At 31.2% G+C, this 18,444-nt stretch overlaps 1 protein-coding gene across 13 annotated transcripts in view; it reads right to left on the bottom strand.

Moving 5' to 3' along the window:
• Nucleotides 1-563: 563 nt before the first annotated feature.
• LOC143258512 (malonyl-CoA decarboxylase, mitochondrial-like) overlaps nucleotides 564-18,444 on the bottom strand; it is a 113,880-nt gene continuing 95,999 nt past the window's right edge. For 8 of the 13 annotated variants that reach the window (XM_076517593.1, XM_076517584.1, XM_076517589.1 and 5 more), the window contains 2 exons: nucleotides 10,751-10,856; nucleotides 4,063-6,243 (listed from right to left, as the gene is read on the bottom strand). In XM_076517593.1, coding sequence (XP_076373708.1) covers nucleotides 6,126-6,243; nucleotides 10,751-10,856 — 224 coding nt within the window. In that variant the 3' untranslated portion in view covers nucleotides 4,063-6,125. Of the gene's footprint in view, nucleotides 2,490-4,062; nucleotides 6,244-10,750; nucleotides 10,857-18,444 lie in introns of those variants that run through there. The other 5 variants (XM_076517594.1, XM_076517598.1, XM_076517586.1 and 2 more) reach the window with 4 other exon arrangements.

Genomic DNA, 18,444 nt, shown 5'->3' with positions numbered 1-18,444 from the left:
AGTCTGGAACTTCACATCTCCAAAAGAGGATCAAGTCTTTGGGAATATATATCCTCCTATCTCATCGTGTAACTGAAAGGTAAACCTTCCAGCATGAACAGCAATATCAGGTGAAGAAGGAAAACTAAGCAGTTGTCCTCAGACCTTTCAGCTATCAAGAAAGAAGTTGATTCAAGGGCAACAGCAGAAAGCCCCTAAATCTCAAAAATCAAATTGACTAACTTAACAGCTGGAGCAAGAGGTGGCTGTTCCAAGTTAGCCTCGTGAGAAGTTAAGCTAGTAAACGAAATTGCCAAAAAAGGAGTCCAAATTCTCTCCAGATTGTCTTGGATTATTGGCAAAAACAACCTAGAATCCCACAGAGAAAATTTTGGATCAAATTTATATCTCCATTTCACAACAAATAGGATCACGGACAGTCTCAACTGAGAGTGGTCCCCACCAACTGTTGAGAGACATTAAATAATATACATGGAATACTGGGAGGGCTGGTAACATTAAAAAAATGGCATGTCTCATGAACAATATATAAATAAGATTATTAAATATAATTTGCACATTAGGAAAATCACAACCAAAGACATTAACTACTTCAGACAAACCCGCATCCAAATACTTCTTTGTTGAAAAAAGAATAAAATTATCTGAATGAAGCTCTTATATATGAGTTTATAGTACCCTGATAGAGGGTGAATTAACGCAGGCAGAGAGTATAGCAAAACAAATATGGCAAAGGGTAGTTGAGTGGTGTGTAAAAGACTGGAGCCTCTTACTTCAATGACCAACAGTAAACACCTTCCCTGATACATTTTCTCCACTTTCCTGACGTCTTCATGGAACCTTTTTCATTGTTCTTCGCTCCTGGCAACTAGATTTTTGGGGAAATGGTCAATATGCGAGTATAAGAAATGAATTTCAATCTCATATTACAATCCACTCTTTAAATTAATTGTGCATGTTATTGAGAATATTTTCGAAACTTGGGTCATTGTTCTTTCCTAAAACTTTACAAATAACATCTTTAAACACAATTCGCACTTTTTTTTTTCAACTTTCCTCACTGTTCTTTCAAACTGTTTGTTTGAAGTAGATTTGTTAATCAGAGGTTCATTAAAAATCTCTTCTTTAATTAACCTCTTCAGTGCTGTAGACGAGATAACTTGTCCATGCCGATCGGTAACACAGTGCCTTGGACGACTTAACGTTCTCAATAATACCTAACGTTAACGCTAAATGTCAGCACTATACATGCATTTGACCTACTTACAAATTGTTTCACTTTCGATCCAAAATGGCGTCACGAGAAAAGTTACAAAATGAAGAAGCATTAGAGTTGTATTGTAGCAGCTGAAACACTTGGCAGTCAACAGGTTAAGTTTTGCTTCTGAAATAGCTGGAATTGCCCATATAGATAGTTGAAACAGTCGCTATCTTTGTTTCAGGCCATTACAACTACATAATCATATAAAATGAAAGTAATAGACTTTCTTTGTGTTAACCCAAACTTTCATGCTCAATGTTTTTTATCCTGGTATCAGGATGAATCTATGTGCCCATTGCTTCTTTATATAGTACCGAGGGACTTTGAAGTCTCCACAAAATAGCCAACAACATTCTTTGTACTTGATTTTATTTATAAAAGTTCAAAATTTTCTTGTTTCCTTCAAGTGAGCCAAATAAGCAATAACAGATACATATATGTTACCACTGTGAAGGAGAACACATTTTAGACTTTCTTTTGGAGGAATCAATGAACAATTACCACTCACTTGGTTCATAGACTGCATCTCCAACATTGATATTAATTCAGAAATATTGTTGGAATAATCCCCTGAACTTTCCTTCAAAAAGTAGGGTTTAAATCTTTCTCACGATTTTTTTAGTCCATTGTCTCAGCTCTTTGATACAAATGGTGCAAACTTTGTGTGGAGCTCATGATTTGTCTTGGTCCTCACGTTTTATTACAAAATATGCATAATACACTTTTTTAACAAATTCTTGAAAGTTTTGCCTCTGTTAATTTTACAACAAATGTGTAGTGCAAGTATAACAGAATATATCTGGGTAATTTACACAATTTCTTTTTGCTATAGCAATGAATAAATAACATTAAAAAGAAAAAATATTAATCAAAATGCATGAACAAACAAATATGGACCTGAAATATGTCATGCAGTCTGTTAACCATTTCTTTACTAGCAGCATGTTTCTAGAATGATTGCCAAGACTTTCTTGTCGCAATTGTTTATTAATGCTTGAGGGAAGTTATGTCAACTTGATTGTCAGAAGACTGGGTGATAATTTAAAATAATACTCTACTCCTAGATGGACAGATCAAGTACTAAGTGAACATAATGTAGTCCCATCTCCCAAATTCTAAAAGTACTTGATAAAGCTAAAAAAAGGTAACTACACATAATTCTGCAGAAGAATTTGAGATATAAATATGCATCAAAAGAAATTCAAGATATTATCTTCTTGATGAGTTTCTGAAACAAAAGAAAGAAATATGTCTCTATATCAAATCATCACCCCCAACCTCAACAATAATGTTCCCCAAAAGATATTTAACATTGTTACAAATATATATACATGTATTTGAATAATTTACTAAAATCATTAGTTCCAGGGAATCAATAATATAAAAAATTATCCTCACTTTAGCTACTATTCATCACTAACTGTGGAAGAATAACACAAACTGCTCTGTATCGTGAGCATCCTTCAGGGAAGAGTTCAAAAATAAGTTTACTAAAATACAAAACAATCCAAGTTTCACTCTTGTTGCTTTGTTGGATTATTGGTTTAAAGAATATATTTTTTTAATTTCTTTAAAATAAAATAAAATTGGATTTTTGGTGACTAATTATTTAATATAAACAAGACTGAAACAGAATCATTTAGAATGAATAAGATGATTGCTTGGAATATCTACTTTCCATAATGTAATTATTTAAATTTACTTTAAACTTTAGACAATTCTTTTATAAAAGAAAGCACAATCCTGTACTTTGAAAAGGGCTAATTTAAATAGATTTATGCATACATAAACAAAATATATGTCATTCAGTTTAATAACTTTTTGTAATCTTTATTAACATATCAAATTTGTGAAAGTTATTACTCTTCTGCATTAATAAACTTGTTAACTGATTGACTTTCAACATCACTTATAGCTTTTTACTATATCTTGTAGGTTCTAGGTTATAATATTTCTAGAAAATATGAAAATTTTAACAATTTGTCTGTCAAAAAGGTACCAATATCTGACCAATCCAAATATTCAACAAAACAACTGAATATTTTGGGGACTAAATATATGATATAACCCTACTTTTGACATACATAAATAATAACAAAGAGCATTACAAAACGTATGACTAGATACCTTGTATGTGTATGTTATTTTAAGAATTACTTTATTTTCTTTCCACCACTAATCTTTTGCTGAGTTTGTAGTACATAAAGACTGATCCATTATTAACTTGAATGAAAGTTTTACTCATATTTATTATACAGTGCTGCAGAACTAGATTGTTCTGTCACACAAAAAAAAGTAACATGCTACATTAAAGATAACTGTTTTCCATCTTTCACATAATTAAAGAAGTAGTTTCACAACAAAAAATCTCCACCTAGTCAAGTGTAGGTTTTACTTTATATTCGTCATTTATTATAACAACTTACGTTACAAAGAGTGAGAGGTGTTTTAATAAACTGTTAACTGGACCAAAAATTGGTATACTAATTAATAAATTATTTTATTAGTTTTACTCATATGCTTCTGGCCCAGCAAAGCCAGGTGGTTAAGGCATTTGACATGTAATCCAAGGGTTGCAGGTTCAAATCCCCGTCACATCCAACATGCTTGCCCTTTCAGCTATGGGGGCATTATAATTGATGGTCATTCCCACTATTTGTGGGTAAAAGAGTAGCCCAAGAGTTGGTAGTGGATGGTGATGACTAGCTGCCTTCCCTATAGTCTTACACTGCTAAATTAGGGATGGCTTGCACAGATAGCCCTCGTGTAACTTCACGCAAAATTAAAAAAACAAACATATATTTCTAATTTGAATACTTTATTCAATTTTGTAACATATATACATATATATAAACATATTATATATATATATATATTTTCACTTTTAATCTACACCGTAAACTTCTGAAGAATATGGTATTATACAAAGCACTGTTTCCCACAGTACTGAATCCCACCATGAACATATGTACATGAATTCAAACAATCACACATGTAAATTTCTGTCTGCAAATGCTGCTCTTCTGTGACTACCATTTCCGAGTAATACTTAATCTTTTTCAATATTGCATCATAAGTAATACAGCCATCTGGAAAATGTCACAATATGGCTGCCCACATTTTTAACAGATAGTAACCAGATCAGCATGGGACTAAAAGTTGACTATTTAGTTAAGAAAATATGCTGTGTTATATCATAATTTATGAATGATTTACAACTACTAAAAACTTTAATTTAAAATTTATACTTTATGAGAACTGCTCAAGTCTACTCTTATTTCTCAAAAAGTTGTGAAATTTTGTTACTTATTTATTATCAAAATGTCTAAATAAATGAAGCATAAATCAGTGCTTATTGGCTAAAAGAGTAAAACATTTCAGATGTATTATAATCTATCATAAGTATTTTGTTAAGCATTTAGTATGAGGCAGGGAGAATTAAAATTTAAAAGTAGTTTAATGTACCAGTCATAGTCTTTATTTTACTTTTTATTCCCCTTAAAAAAAAAAGAAGTACACACTACCCCAAAGTAGTGAAAGTGAAGAGAAATTTTAATGTAGAATATATGGTATTTTAATTTTCTAATTTCCTAAAAACATTTTCAAGTTTCTATGTGGTTTTGAGTCTGTTTTACTTCAAATTTGTTCATAATGCCATAACTGTAAATATATAAGTGAAATAAATACTAGATCTGTGACTTAAAAATTATGAACACAATAATTTATATGTGAGATTACGTAAAAACATAAATTACTGTATGTATATATTACGAATAAAGAGCATTCTGCAAGGGGAAAAACAAAAAACATGAATATATACTAACATACAGATTTTTCAAAATACCAAACATCTTTAATTAAATTTCTCTTTTATCATAATTCTTTCTAATAATGTGTTTACTTTTACACTGTAAGGCAAGATAAAATAAGCAAAAAAAAAAACTTTAATTTTTTTAAAAGTGTGAGTAAAGAAGTGACTAATTTAAAATCTCTACATATGTATACAAATTTACTGGATAACATCTATCTGTAACAATGTATTAATTCCAAAAAGTTAACTTAATCTTACTTAAACAATTAGAATGAAAGTTAAAATTTCTCAAGCCTCTTGGCTTTGCATTTTGTGAAAGTCAGTCAGTATTGTGTATGTATTTTAAACCAATGCATTAGGACTAATTACTCAACCCCTTACACTTTAAGCTAAAGGTCAATATTAAATCTTTTTAAAACTTAAAATCTTTATTTAATTGTGAACTGTTACATAAATATTTTTTCACAACACTTCAAAAATCATTGTGTACCACCACCAATCACAAAAACATACAAACAGCAGGTTCACTGAGGATTTTTCAATAACTGTATAATCTAGATTGTTTAATAAAAACTAGTAAAGTTCTTGATGTAAGTTAATTTATGTATTTGAATAATTTATCACTTGTTTACACACAAAAGTATTACATTCATTTTTAATTACAGCAGAAATACTCTTACGCTTCAGTCATACTAAATATTTTATTGCTAAACAGTGACTGTATTAAACAGTTGCTTATATTAGTATTTTGAGTGATGATATCTCAATAAAGCTTTCATATACATAGAAGAATGTAGGTTTTAGTAAAACTACTTAAAACACTTTGTACTTGGATAAAACATTATAGAATGACTTTTAGTTAAGAATTGCAATGTTCAGTGTTACTAAAATAAAAAAAAGAAACCTATTTTTAGTTCAACATTGATTTATATGTGAATAGCTACAATGGTAAGCAATTACTCTTATACTTCTTAATTTTCCTTCCCCATATAATATTTATCATAATTTGGTAATATGCTAGTGTCATACAAAGCGGAAATATTGTACTATTTCTTATAAAGAAAACTTATGATGTGACAGACCAAGGTGACATAAGAACTGTTCTGATGCTTCCACATGTTGATTTTCTATGTAATGCTGACTGTTAATTTCAGTAGCCTCCAAAAAATACCTAATGGATATTATCAAAATTATTCAACTTTATAGTAGCTAACCTACGGGTATGATGAGCCATTTAAAAGATTTAATGATCTGAAGAACTAAAATTAAACAATTAGTTTAAGGTTCTTGCTGTATCCAGAAGAGTGGTGTAAAAACTTTATGAATATGGACAACAAGCAACAGAGCTTACAGTTCTAAATGTCTTCTGTTAAAAAAACTTCATTTTAAATGTACTGATTATTTTGCTAAAAACTGTTTTTCTGTAGCATCAATTTTTTAATCATATTTAGCATATTTCAATACATCACACAGATGTTGGCTATATAAGATTGTTTAGTTTAAGAGTTATTATTTACTTTATTTACTGAGTTAATATTTAATGATTATTTAGTTTTCATAACAAAAGTGCTAAAAGTTGATTATTTTATAAGCTATGGTAGAGACATGTTTCATTACATAACTGTATGAAATTTATGTTGTGTGTGCAGTTTGACTGTTGTACAAGGCTCTCATAACATTGTTGATGTCACCTTAATCCAAGCTTCTATGTTTAATATTGTGATACTATTAAGCCAGCTATTTCTAGACTTTTCCATCATGTATTATAAATATGTGCAGATAAAGAAGTTAAAGTAAATTAGTGAAGTTAGACTATTTGATTGATAGTTTACCATAACAGGAAATACCTAAGTTGTAAAAACAAAAGTAAAGATCAATCATTTTTCTTATCAAAGGCTGTTTTAAAGTAATCACAACCACTTTGGGGGACTTTGACAAAAAGAAGACAATTTCTTAAAGTTCTAGATACAACTGTGATAACCATTATATCTCAGAACAGGTGGTATGGGTATTAACAATTTTACTAATAAGGAGAGAACAACATTTCAACGTTCACTAGGTCATCTTCAGGTTAAGAAAGAGAGAGTATTTGAATTAGACCATTGATGGACATGTGTTTTAGGGACGAGAGTATAAACAAGTACCAGACTGAAGGGGGCATTGCAGGTGGATGTTAGGTTATTAATGAGTATAGGTATAAAGGTGTTCCTTTATATTGGTTTAATTTTGGTTTTAGTTGCTATATAAGTAGGGCTTCTTTGATTCAAACACTCTCTCTTTCTTAACCTGAAGATAACCTCGGAAGGTTGAAATGTTGTTTTCTCCTTATCAGTAAAAACCATACCAGCCATTCTGAGATATATTTTTATTTCAAGTGGGTTTCATTACAACTTATTTTGCATACATTATTAAAAAAAAGTTGACTGTTTGCTGTTCATTTACTGCTAAATTTTATTGCCAACATGTCACAGACACCTACTGTAAAGAATCTAGTTCCTATAAAAACCCAACATCTGGTGAGCCAGCCTGGATTATACAGTGGAAAACAATGGTAGAAGAAGATGTGTATAACAACAGAAGCAGGCCTATATATGAACAATTGTAGGGTTGGCAAAAATATGTAGAAATTAACATCATACTATGTAACCATGTCAACTGACTTTAAGTGAATTGAAAAGAAGCAAACTAAAATAGTTTGTTAAACTACAAAAAGACCTAGAGAGAGAAGAGCATAGGCAGAGAAGAGAGGAAGAAAGGCAGAAAAAAAAAGTAGAGAAAGGAGAGACTGCAAATAGAAGACATAAGCACAAAGAGAGAAACAAGAAAATGAGAGAAAGTAGAGACTGGAAATAGAGAGAGAAAGAATTAGAACACAAACAGAGATTGCTAAATTCACCCAACAGAAAGTGGAAAGACCAAATTCGATTAACAGAAAGATGATGTGGATGTTTTCCCCAGAGTGAAAAATGGGGCAAAGGAGAGAGGGCAATCTGTCTTTACAAGTTGGACTGACATGGCCAAATATAAAATTAGTTTTGAAGTACTAGCAGGTCGACTAATATGTGAACAGTTCCTAAATGAGAGAGCACCAAAAGACATGGATGAAATGATCAAGCTGACAGAACAGTATGTGAAAGCTCAAGAATGTAGTATTAAATGGCATATCCAAAACTAACCTGTTAAAGATAAAATTAGGGGTGAATGACCAGAAACAAAATATCACCAAAAGTGGTAAAAACTCAATGGACAAGGCAGAGAAAAGATACCATCCTTGTTATAAAGTGAGTGAGTGCAAGTCTTTCATCTACAAGAAACAGCAGAAATTTCAAAGTAATGCAGATGAAGCAACCTACAAGAAACAAGAAAAGAGTGACTATCACCATGGATGCTAGTGCCAGGAGAAACAGAACAGAAACAAACCATTAGATTCATCACAATATTGAACTACTATTTCCATGATTAATCAGTGTATGACTAACCATTAGCTCTAGTTAGCAAATGGGTCAACAGTTACAGTGGTGATTGGATCAAGTGACAAATATTGAGAGAGGCCAATAAATCACATGACAGTAAGTGAATGATATGTCGAGGACAAAAAAGTGAAAGTCCTACAAGATAATAGGTGCAGTAGTGCATTAGTGAGAACCAGTCTAGTATCTGTATCTCAGAATGGCTGGTATGGGTATTAAAATTTTTATTGATAAGGAGAGAACAACGTTTTGATCTTTCTTGATCATCTTCAGGTTAAGAAAAAGAGGGTTTGCAAGTGACCATTGCCAGACACATCTTAGGGACAAGAGTAGGGCACAGAATTGTAGGGGGCATTGCAGTTGGATGTTAGGTTATTAATTAGTATAGGTCTAAAAGTGTTCCTTTATATTGGTTTAATTTTGGTTTCATTTGCTTTATAAGTAGTGCTTCTTTGATTTTGTGTTTATATTTCTTTCCCTACTTAGTATCTGTGTGTTTTCTATGGTTATGTTGTGTTTATTTGATCTGCAATGTTCAAAAACATGTGAAGGTGTTTTTTGGGCTCTTTGAATCTAGTTTCCATTTTTCTGTGTGTTTCTCCAGTATAGAAATCGTGGCAGTTTTTGCATTGTTGTTGGTGTTGTGTTTGTCAGTGTAGTTTTTACATGGTATGGACTTTAGTTTTGTACCTGGTTTTTGAATAAATTTGGTGCTTATTGGAATGTTGTGTTTTGTTATAAGTTTTTTCCAAATGTTGGTTATTTTTTTGCTGATGTCAGGAACATATGGTATGCAGCAGTATAAGGTTTTGTAGTTTGTTGTATCTTGGGATTTATTGTTGTTTGTTTGTTGTTGGTTTATGTGTGTGCATATAATTGTTTTCCCAGTTTTTTTGAGGACATTTGATGATGTTGATGAATTGTAGATTTCATCGTTAATTTTTAGGGTGAGCATAGTTTTGTGGCTTGTGTTTATTTGGTTTTTTAATATGTTGAGTTTTTGTTTTGTTTCATGTGCTGAGTCCCAGGGAATGTATAATCCAGTATAAATGATTTTTTTGTGGATTTCTCTTTTGAATTGTGTATCAGTTCTAGTGATCTTGAGGTTAAGAAATGTTATTTGGTTAGTTTTTTCCTGTTCACGGATGAACTTAATGTTGGGGTGTATTGAGTTAACATGGTTGAAAAAATTAAGTGTTCTGTAGATGTTAATCCAGCAATTATACAGCAGGGGTACAGCTACTGAGGTACATATGAACATGGCAGGTGTGGCTGTCATAGAACCAGAAAACGGTGAATTTATTATGAAGGATGAAGACTTACTAACCTAAGACCACTGGGTGGAGATAAGACATACACAGATGTCAACATCAGTGAAGAACTAATTGGAAAGCAGAAGAAAGAACTATGAGACCTACTATGCAAGTATGCAGATAAAAAAGTTAAAGTAATTGGTGAAAATAAAGCTAGACTGCATGATTGTTAGTTTAACTACAATGGGCAATATCTAAAATTAATTTCACAGTAGTATTTTAACAACAAAGATAAATAAGAAGAATCTGTCTTCTCAAGGTTGTTCTAAGGTAATTGAACCCACTTGTGTGGACTTGAAAAGGAGACAATTATTTAAAGCTCTAGATACAACTGTGATAAACAATAGTGTAATAAACTTTTGTACATTATTTGACTTGTTTTAAATTCGTTATTTTGAAATAAGTAGATTGTGTGTGTCCATTTACTGTTGAAATTTATCTCTAACAACTTGAAGATGCCTACAGTAAAGAATTTCAAATTCTATTACAAATAAATTAAAATTTAAGAAAAATAGAAAAGAAGTTCAGAGTAATAGTACTAGCAAATAGATGTTGATAATTTCACAGAAGCACAACAGTACACATCAATTGCAGAAATGTGTTTAAAGGAGAATTATTCACTAAATCATATATTAAAAGGATTTATTTTCCATTAATTTCACCATTAAATAAAATTAGTAATATATATTATCATAAAAATTAACTATATTTTGTTTATAAACAAATATTATCAAATATATAAAATTATTCAGAGAAATAGTGACTTACTTTCTGAGATCCATGACAAATTAACTACAAATGAAATTTTTTGAAACAGTTAAGATACTGTTATCAATACTTCTATATGTATGTTTTATGACAAAACAATCACTCATGATCACTGTAAAAATCATACCTGTAGTTTACCATAATACCACAACTGTTAGCAAGACCTCGTGGAGATTTATCAGCTAGCCAGTTAAGTCTCCAAATACAGGCACCATTTCGTAAATGGAAATGAGCTGTTTAATATAAGGTATATAAAGTGAGCATATTGTTATCTTTCATTAATTTTTTGAACTTAATAAAAATTTAACAGCTTTGAATTTTTTTTATGAGCATTTATATTCAGCTTAACTTCAACAGATATTTAATTTATACCTAACATCAAAATGTCAAACAGTAATTTTTGGAAATATAAGTTTTTGCCATCCAGAAATGATATTTTTTATCAATTTAGTGTAAAAAAAAACATATATTTCTATGTTTTCACTATTTGGAGCATTATACTTTGTTAACAAAAAGTGTTCTTGTTCTTGTTGATAGTGTTTTGAACATTAATATTTGCCTACTCACAGTGTTTAATGTGTCAGGATCAAAGTGAAATTCAAAAATATATATTTACTCTGAGCTTAAACACCTTTTCTTGGTTTTACCAGGAATTAGATATTTTGCTTGTTTGCTCTTACCTGTTTCTACATTTATAATTTTTAATCTTCAACAAATATTTGTGGTGTGAGAATTCTTTAATATTCTGTTATGTGTCTCATCCCCCTTCTTTTTAGAAGGTCAATCTTCACCTGTTCTATTTACTCACTGTATGGATTTTAACTTTTAATGGTCACATTTTCTTCAAAAATTTATCAGTACCAAAGAGAAGGGACAAATGGAATAGCACAGATAAGTATCTTTTTATATGTCAAAGTTCTAACATTTAAATTCCATACTGTACCATTACTTTGACTTTGTGCTAAAAATCTTAAGTGTGAAGAGGATTTGACTGGAATAAGCATAGAAGTGCCTTCCACTTCCAATGAATTAGTGGTATTACACATCCAAACCACAAATTGATGACTTGCAACTTTCAGGCATATAAAGCCAAGGAAAGCATTGTCAGTCAACTTAGTTAAAAAGCAGCTTGAACATCACATATTGCTCACACCAGCAATAAATCAGGTGACATACAGAGTTGATTCTGTAAATGCATTTAATACATATCCATCTTAAAATATGTAAAATAAGGTGTGTAGACAGATAATGTCCTCCTTTCAAAATAAAAGGGATTCAGGAAGCATGCAAGACTCAAGCTACAGTAAAGCTCACTATATTGAATGCTAGAAAAAGGGTGGTGCAATGAGGTAGTAATAAAATATGCCAGTGTTAAAGGGTGAAACTATCACATGCTAATTCATACATGATTCCAGCTTTAACACAGCTTTGGAAAGAGCACCACACATGGTAAGAATGAAATCATCAACAACAGAAAAGATGAATACATAATGATGTTAGAATTGGTGAAAAATATGGAATGGATACATTTTTATATGATGAAATGCAATTATATATATATATATATTAGAATAAGAATCTCCAAAATGACCTACCCAATGCAACAAAGTAGGAAGTAATTATAGAACTAAACATGTTGCTCTAGGGTTACAGTTACTATATATATTTCACTAAAACTGGGGACATTAAATGAGAATAAAGGTACAGAAAATGCCCCATGTCCAGGGGCTTCAGATACCTTTATGAACTAGCAAAGTACAAGCATGCTGAGAACAATGAAAAGAGAAAATAAGAAACATAGACTTTAGATTTACTTCACTGTGTTGTGAAACTGGTATGTGACAGCTGAAAAATAAAGTACAAAGGTGAAATAATAAGAATTTATTGTCAGTTAGAATACTACCATGAAAATTATGTAAAGGTATGTGCCTTTCAGCATCAATCTTTTATATAAAAATGGTGTTTCATATATAAAGTTGACCAAATCTAAGAGATGATATTATTCAAAAGATATTACACTAAAATTAGGTCACCTTTGTCTTTGTATATTGTCTGCAAGCAAGAAGTATGACTTCCACAACAAAAGATTAATGTTAGTGATAGAGAACAAGACTGAATACAACATTCCTACAAAAATGTAATATGTTTACAAGTGGGATTTGAGTACTTTAGAAGCATCTATGAACATACATCAGTATATCATAAAAATAAGAACACTATGTATCAGGTCATCCCTTAAGTAATGTCCAATATTAGGTTCAGAAAAAGAGGAACGATTTCAAATGCTATTAATGTTATTTAATCAATAATGAATGTTCCATTATTATTAATTATTTCCTGCCAACGATTCACAAGCTTCCGAATGCCACTTCTATAAAAAATTTGGGATTTGTAGAAAAAGAATGTTGAGAGGGTAGTTTTGACATGTTCATGTGTTCCAAGATCTTTTTCGAGACAGTTCTGCAAACTTTAGAATAGATGATAATCAGATAGGGCAAGGTCTGTAGAATAAGGAAGATGTGGAAGTTGTTCCCATTCTAGCTCTTCAATTTTTGCAGATGTGATCCTTGCTGTAAGGGGCCGTGTATTATCCTGGTGTAACACAACACCTTTACAATTGATCAAGGCAGGCCTCTTTTCTTTCAATGTAACATTCAGTGCTCTAACTGTTGACAATAGAAGTATGATGTAATTGTTACATTGAGTGCCAGCAACTCAAAGTGGATCACACCAACAATATCCCACCAAGCATTTAACAAGACCTTCCTAAGACGGAGGTCCATTTTGGGTTGTGCTTTAGTCAGTTAACTTGCACTGAGTCGTTTTCTGCAGAGCTTAAAATTTTTATAAAATATCCATTTTTCATCTCCATTCACTAACCTGTCCAGAAGAGGTGAGTTACGTTCACAAGAGTGCAGAGAAATGCAAATGTCCACTCTTGCTTTAAGGTCGGCTTCTGTCAAATCATGGAACACCCATTTTCCAAGTTTTGACACCTTTCCAAGCTGTTGCAGATGATGGTGAACTGTTGAATGGGTTGAATTAAGCTTCTGTGTTAGTTCTTCAACTGACACGGCACAATCTTCATCAAGTACAGCCAGCAGAAAGTCATCATTAAACTCAACAGGACAACCTGAACATGGCACATTACTTAAGCTGTAGTCAACTGATCTGAACTTCTGAAAACACCTTAAATGTTTCATGTAGTTTCTGCTGCACTGTTATCTTTTTTAAACTCATAAAGTATTATATGCTTAATGTGCTCCTCAGATACATCCATCTCCATATGGGTTTATTTAATTAATGATTTGAAAAAAGTGGAGTTGGTTTATTTTATTTTATTTGTTTGAACATTTTTATACATGTCTCACTACATATTTTAGTTATTAAAGCCTTCTATGAAGATGAAAATGATGATGCACTTTCTGTATTACATTTTCGGACATTACTTATGGGATGACCTGATAGAATTATCTTTCTTAGCTTTAGAAAAAGAAGCTAGAGCATTAAATAGGAAGGAAAAACCTCATGCATACATGTAAATAAAAAAAATTGTAGATTACATGTCAGGAGTTAAAGAATGATAACAATCAAAGCCAGGAAAACTTATTCTCAAGTTGTCAAAAAAAAACCACAACAAAAACAAACTTCCACCTAAATGCTTTCATAAGGAATTAAATTAAAAGAACAAGAATACTGCAGTGAGCCTAGACTAGAAAATACACTCAGGCCTATGAGTATCAACAGCCTGAGCTACCATTTTCCAGTACAGTCCATGGTATGCTTGTCTTAACAGAAACCAGATACAGATAAGTAGAGGAATGTAAACATCACTAAAGAAACAATAATTTACCGGCAACACCCAGCATGTGAAATTTTTCATATTAACCCTTTTGTGACGGATTTGGAATTAAACTGTAGATTATAATTCAAATGTTAATGTTATATATAAGAGTTAAAATTAAGTTAAAAGTAAATATTAAAAGAACACCCCCCAAAAAAAATTTTAGTGAGTCATGTGGTACATTGAATGCAGCAGTGTTTAAAATTAGGTGTTTGTGATATCAAAATACTAAGTCTATAGTTTCATATAAATTATGAACTCAAATTATTAATATCAACAACCTAGAATATATAATAAGAGCCTAATATCTTTTTATTTTGCTTAGATATAGCTTATGCACTGAATTAAACATAGTGGCCCAGTTCATCTTTATTTTTGGAAATGGCCCCTTACGTACACCTACTTCACTATATGACTTATAAATAACCAATAAACAGGTTAGAATGCACTCCTAATGGTTTCCTCAGCTATTTTAATCTGTGAAAAGGTTGCCACATTCTTTCAAACCAAAATTTCAAGAAGGTAAGTTGTGTCTTTAGTCTGCTTGAAGTTCAAATTTTTAAAACCTAGATACATCTTACTTAATAAGTATAATAAATTATAATGGTATTTTGTGACATCAGTACAATTATTTATGACTTTTTGGCTACTCAACTGTATACATGAACCCTAAAAAGAACTTTGTTTAATATCCTACAAGTGCAAAATTTTAAAAGGCTTAGCAATTTATGTTCAGCAGGAACTGAGTTCAAAGGCTGTAGCTAGAAGATATAACTGTTTGCCTTGCTTCATTTTTTGTTCTGTATTTCAAGAAAAGATAAGTTTAATAATTTATTTCTTAACAGTAACAACTTATATACACAAATAATGTATAATAGTTGAAATTTGACTGTATGTTACAAAATATTAGTCCATTAAAGCACAGCTAAGATAGGGAAGACTAAAGGTTAGTTTTATATTACTGGATACATAACATGAGTGCATGTGCACTACATCAATGCAAGTTATGTAATTTAGGTAGGCATGATTGTAAGGCCAACATAATAAAAAATTAAAAGTAAATATATATAAATATATAGCATTATGAAACTTAAGCTACTTAGACTAAACACTTGTATTTTTGTGTTAAAATATGTAGTCATTCTAGCATGAAAAAAGCATAATTTATATTTATTTAATATTTTTTTTATGATGGTTAAGAGGTTTGTCAAGTAACAGACCCCACGTAGTTCATGTATAGAAAATAACAAAATATAAAGTCCAACTGAAAATAAACATTTGAAATGTATTTAGGACGTTTTAGAGATTACACAAATAATATTTGTGTTTTTTGGAATGAAGAATAGTTTTTAATCAAGACATGAAATCACCTTGCACTCAGACTAATAACATTGTATTAAACAACAGAGAGAACTATTGATAAATCCTAAAAGAAAAGATAGGACACGTGGGTAAGGCAAGAGGTCTGTTTGATTTTTTCATTTGATGGCTATGTAACAAAAAAAAAATGAAGGCTATGGAAATTATGCTTTGCCTGAATGATAACAATGTTATAATGAGTAATTTATGTTTAATTTTTAACTTCTTGGAGAAATATTAAATACATTAGAGAAGAGTAATGCTTAGTGAGAAAAAGTCACATTTCTCACATTGGGAGAAATTCAGGATTTTTTAAAATATTGTCTCAAAAATTAAGAACTTAAACTTATATACTATTAAAATAAGGATTATTAATAATCTTATGCTATACTAATTCTACAACATGAACAAAAAGCAGTTTAATTAAATTCTGAATTAAAAACATCATGATATGCACAGTGTAGAATGCCTGTGGTTAGAGAGTCAAATCAGGTCATTATTCTACACCTGTCTTAGAAGTTATTATATTATATGGTTATTAATCCAGTCAAGTCATTTGAGAGAACTCGAGATGGCTGCTAAACTGCTTTTAGTGATACATGAACATTACACACTTCCTACTGTTAGATATGTTCATAAGGTGTAAATATTGTGAGTGGACTACAGGAAAAACCAACTTCTAACCTGTGACACATCTGAAGGTAAGCTTTTTTATTATTTTTATTAATATGAACTATATTCTATGTAAATTATATAATGTAATATGAGTAAACTAAATTTCCCATGCAATGTAACCTACATTTTTTATTATTCATTTATTTAGTATAATATGTTTTTATTATTAACTATATTTTATAACTAAAATAAACTTTTTTATTTCTAGCAGAGCTGCAGAAGTATTCATCTGGCTTTGCTACTTCTGCCTATGTGCAGCAACCTACAAAAGCAAGTACTGTACAGAATCAGCTAAATACAAGTCTACACATCCTCGTCAGAAGCGCATCACTAACACGCTCATTAATTTTATTGCCAGTACACTGAAACCTTGTAGTGGTGGAGACAAAAGATATTCAAGACATAATGGCAGTCATGAATTCTTGGTATATTCTTCCCAGTCACAAGCATCTGTCCATAATGTTGATTGAGAACAGATTTACCAAAGTCAGGGAAAACATCATCGCCCAACTACAACTTGTACCCAACATCAATGTCACAGTTGATACTTGGAGTAGCTGATAAATGTACAGCTCTCTTGGAGTCACTGGTCATTTTACACTTGACTGGAAAATTCAAACAGTTATACTGACACATCAGCATTTCAAGGATCATCACACATTTGATAACACTGCAGCTTAATATGATGAAATAATAAACCTCTTTAACATCAATAACAAGGTGTCATATGTGACATCTGATAAGGCATCCAATATTGTCAAGCCTTTCTGCTTGCCCAGATTTGAACTGCAAACACCACCCAGAGTTGGAAAAGAACTTTGGGATAAATCTAAATCAGCAGAAAATTTCTTCCTGAACCTGGTCCCTGCTTTTCCAACATGGTCAGGAACAGCATGATAAAAGCTGGACGTAGAAGTTAAAGTGATTAAGAAATTGGATAATTTTGATGTACCAGGATCTTGCAGATTTGATGACAATAATGATACCTTGTTAAGAGACAAAAGATTTCACCCAGGGTCAAAACATTGTTACCTTCACTTATGTAGTGCCATGTGTTTATAGGCTAATGACTGAAACTGAGAGCATGCAGTCTGGATATAATTGTAATCTTGTCTCCACTCTGAAGAAATCTATTTATGCCTAGCTGACTCAATATGAGCAATGAAGTGTCTTCTGCTTAGCTGTAGCACTGGATCCCTTTCAAAACTTTTTGTTCTAAAATTTTGTTATGGCATTTTGAAAAATAAAATTATTCAAATGTTATTATTTGTTGAAATTTTGTTTTGTTTTTCCAATTTCTACAAAGTATATTTCATAAAAGTACTGAAATATTACCATCTGCTGTTTTATCATTATTGCATATTACCTGAGAAAGTATTCAAGAATGTATTCATGAACACATTCCTATGTATTCATATTCCACAAAATACTCAGAATTTTTCCTATGTTCATTTTTGTATTTGTATTCATAAAGATTTGAAGTATTCAATTACTGATATCCAGTATTCTCCTTATCATTTGTGTATTATTACACAGTTTAAGTAAAATAGTCACATGCCAGTATGAGTAATTCAACAACTGTTATAGTTTTTTGATTGCTAGCTTAATTAGTGTAGTAACAGTTGTTACTGTGTTTTGTTAGCTAAGTTAACTTTTGAAACTGTACATCAGTGTGTATGAGCTGTTTTTAGCAACTGTAACTATGTTTTGTTATCTAAGTTAACTCATGAAGTTATGTGTTGGTAGGAGCAACTCAATAGCTGCTACTGTGTTTTTTATACATTAACCAACGTAGTGTGATGAGCAAGCAACTCAACAGCTGCTACTGTGTTTTTTACACATGTTAACCAATGTAGTGTGATGAGCTATTGAACATTTTTTTCTCTATGCTCTTTTAGCTACAATTACAACAGAAAGTGTTCATACCCCTACGTCATGAGTTG

The sequence above is a fragment of the Tachypleus tridentatus genome, chromosome 8 (genome assembly GCF_004210375.1).
Source record: "Tachypleus tridentatus isolate NWPU-2018 chromosome 8, ASM421037v1, whole genome shotgun sequence".
Classification (NCBI taxonomy): Eukaryota; Metazoa; Arthropoda; class Merostomata; order Xiphosura; family Limulidae; genus Tachypleus; species Tachypleus tridentatus.
The sequence above is the reverse complement of the archived record's forward strand: the minus strand, read 5'-3'. Positions and strand labels throughout refer to the sequence as shown.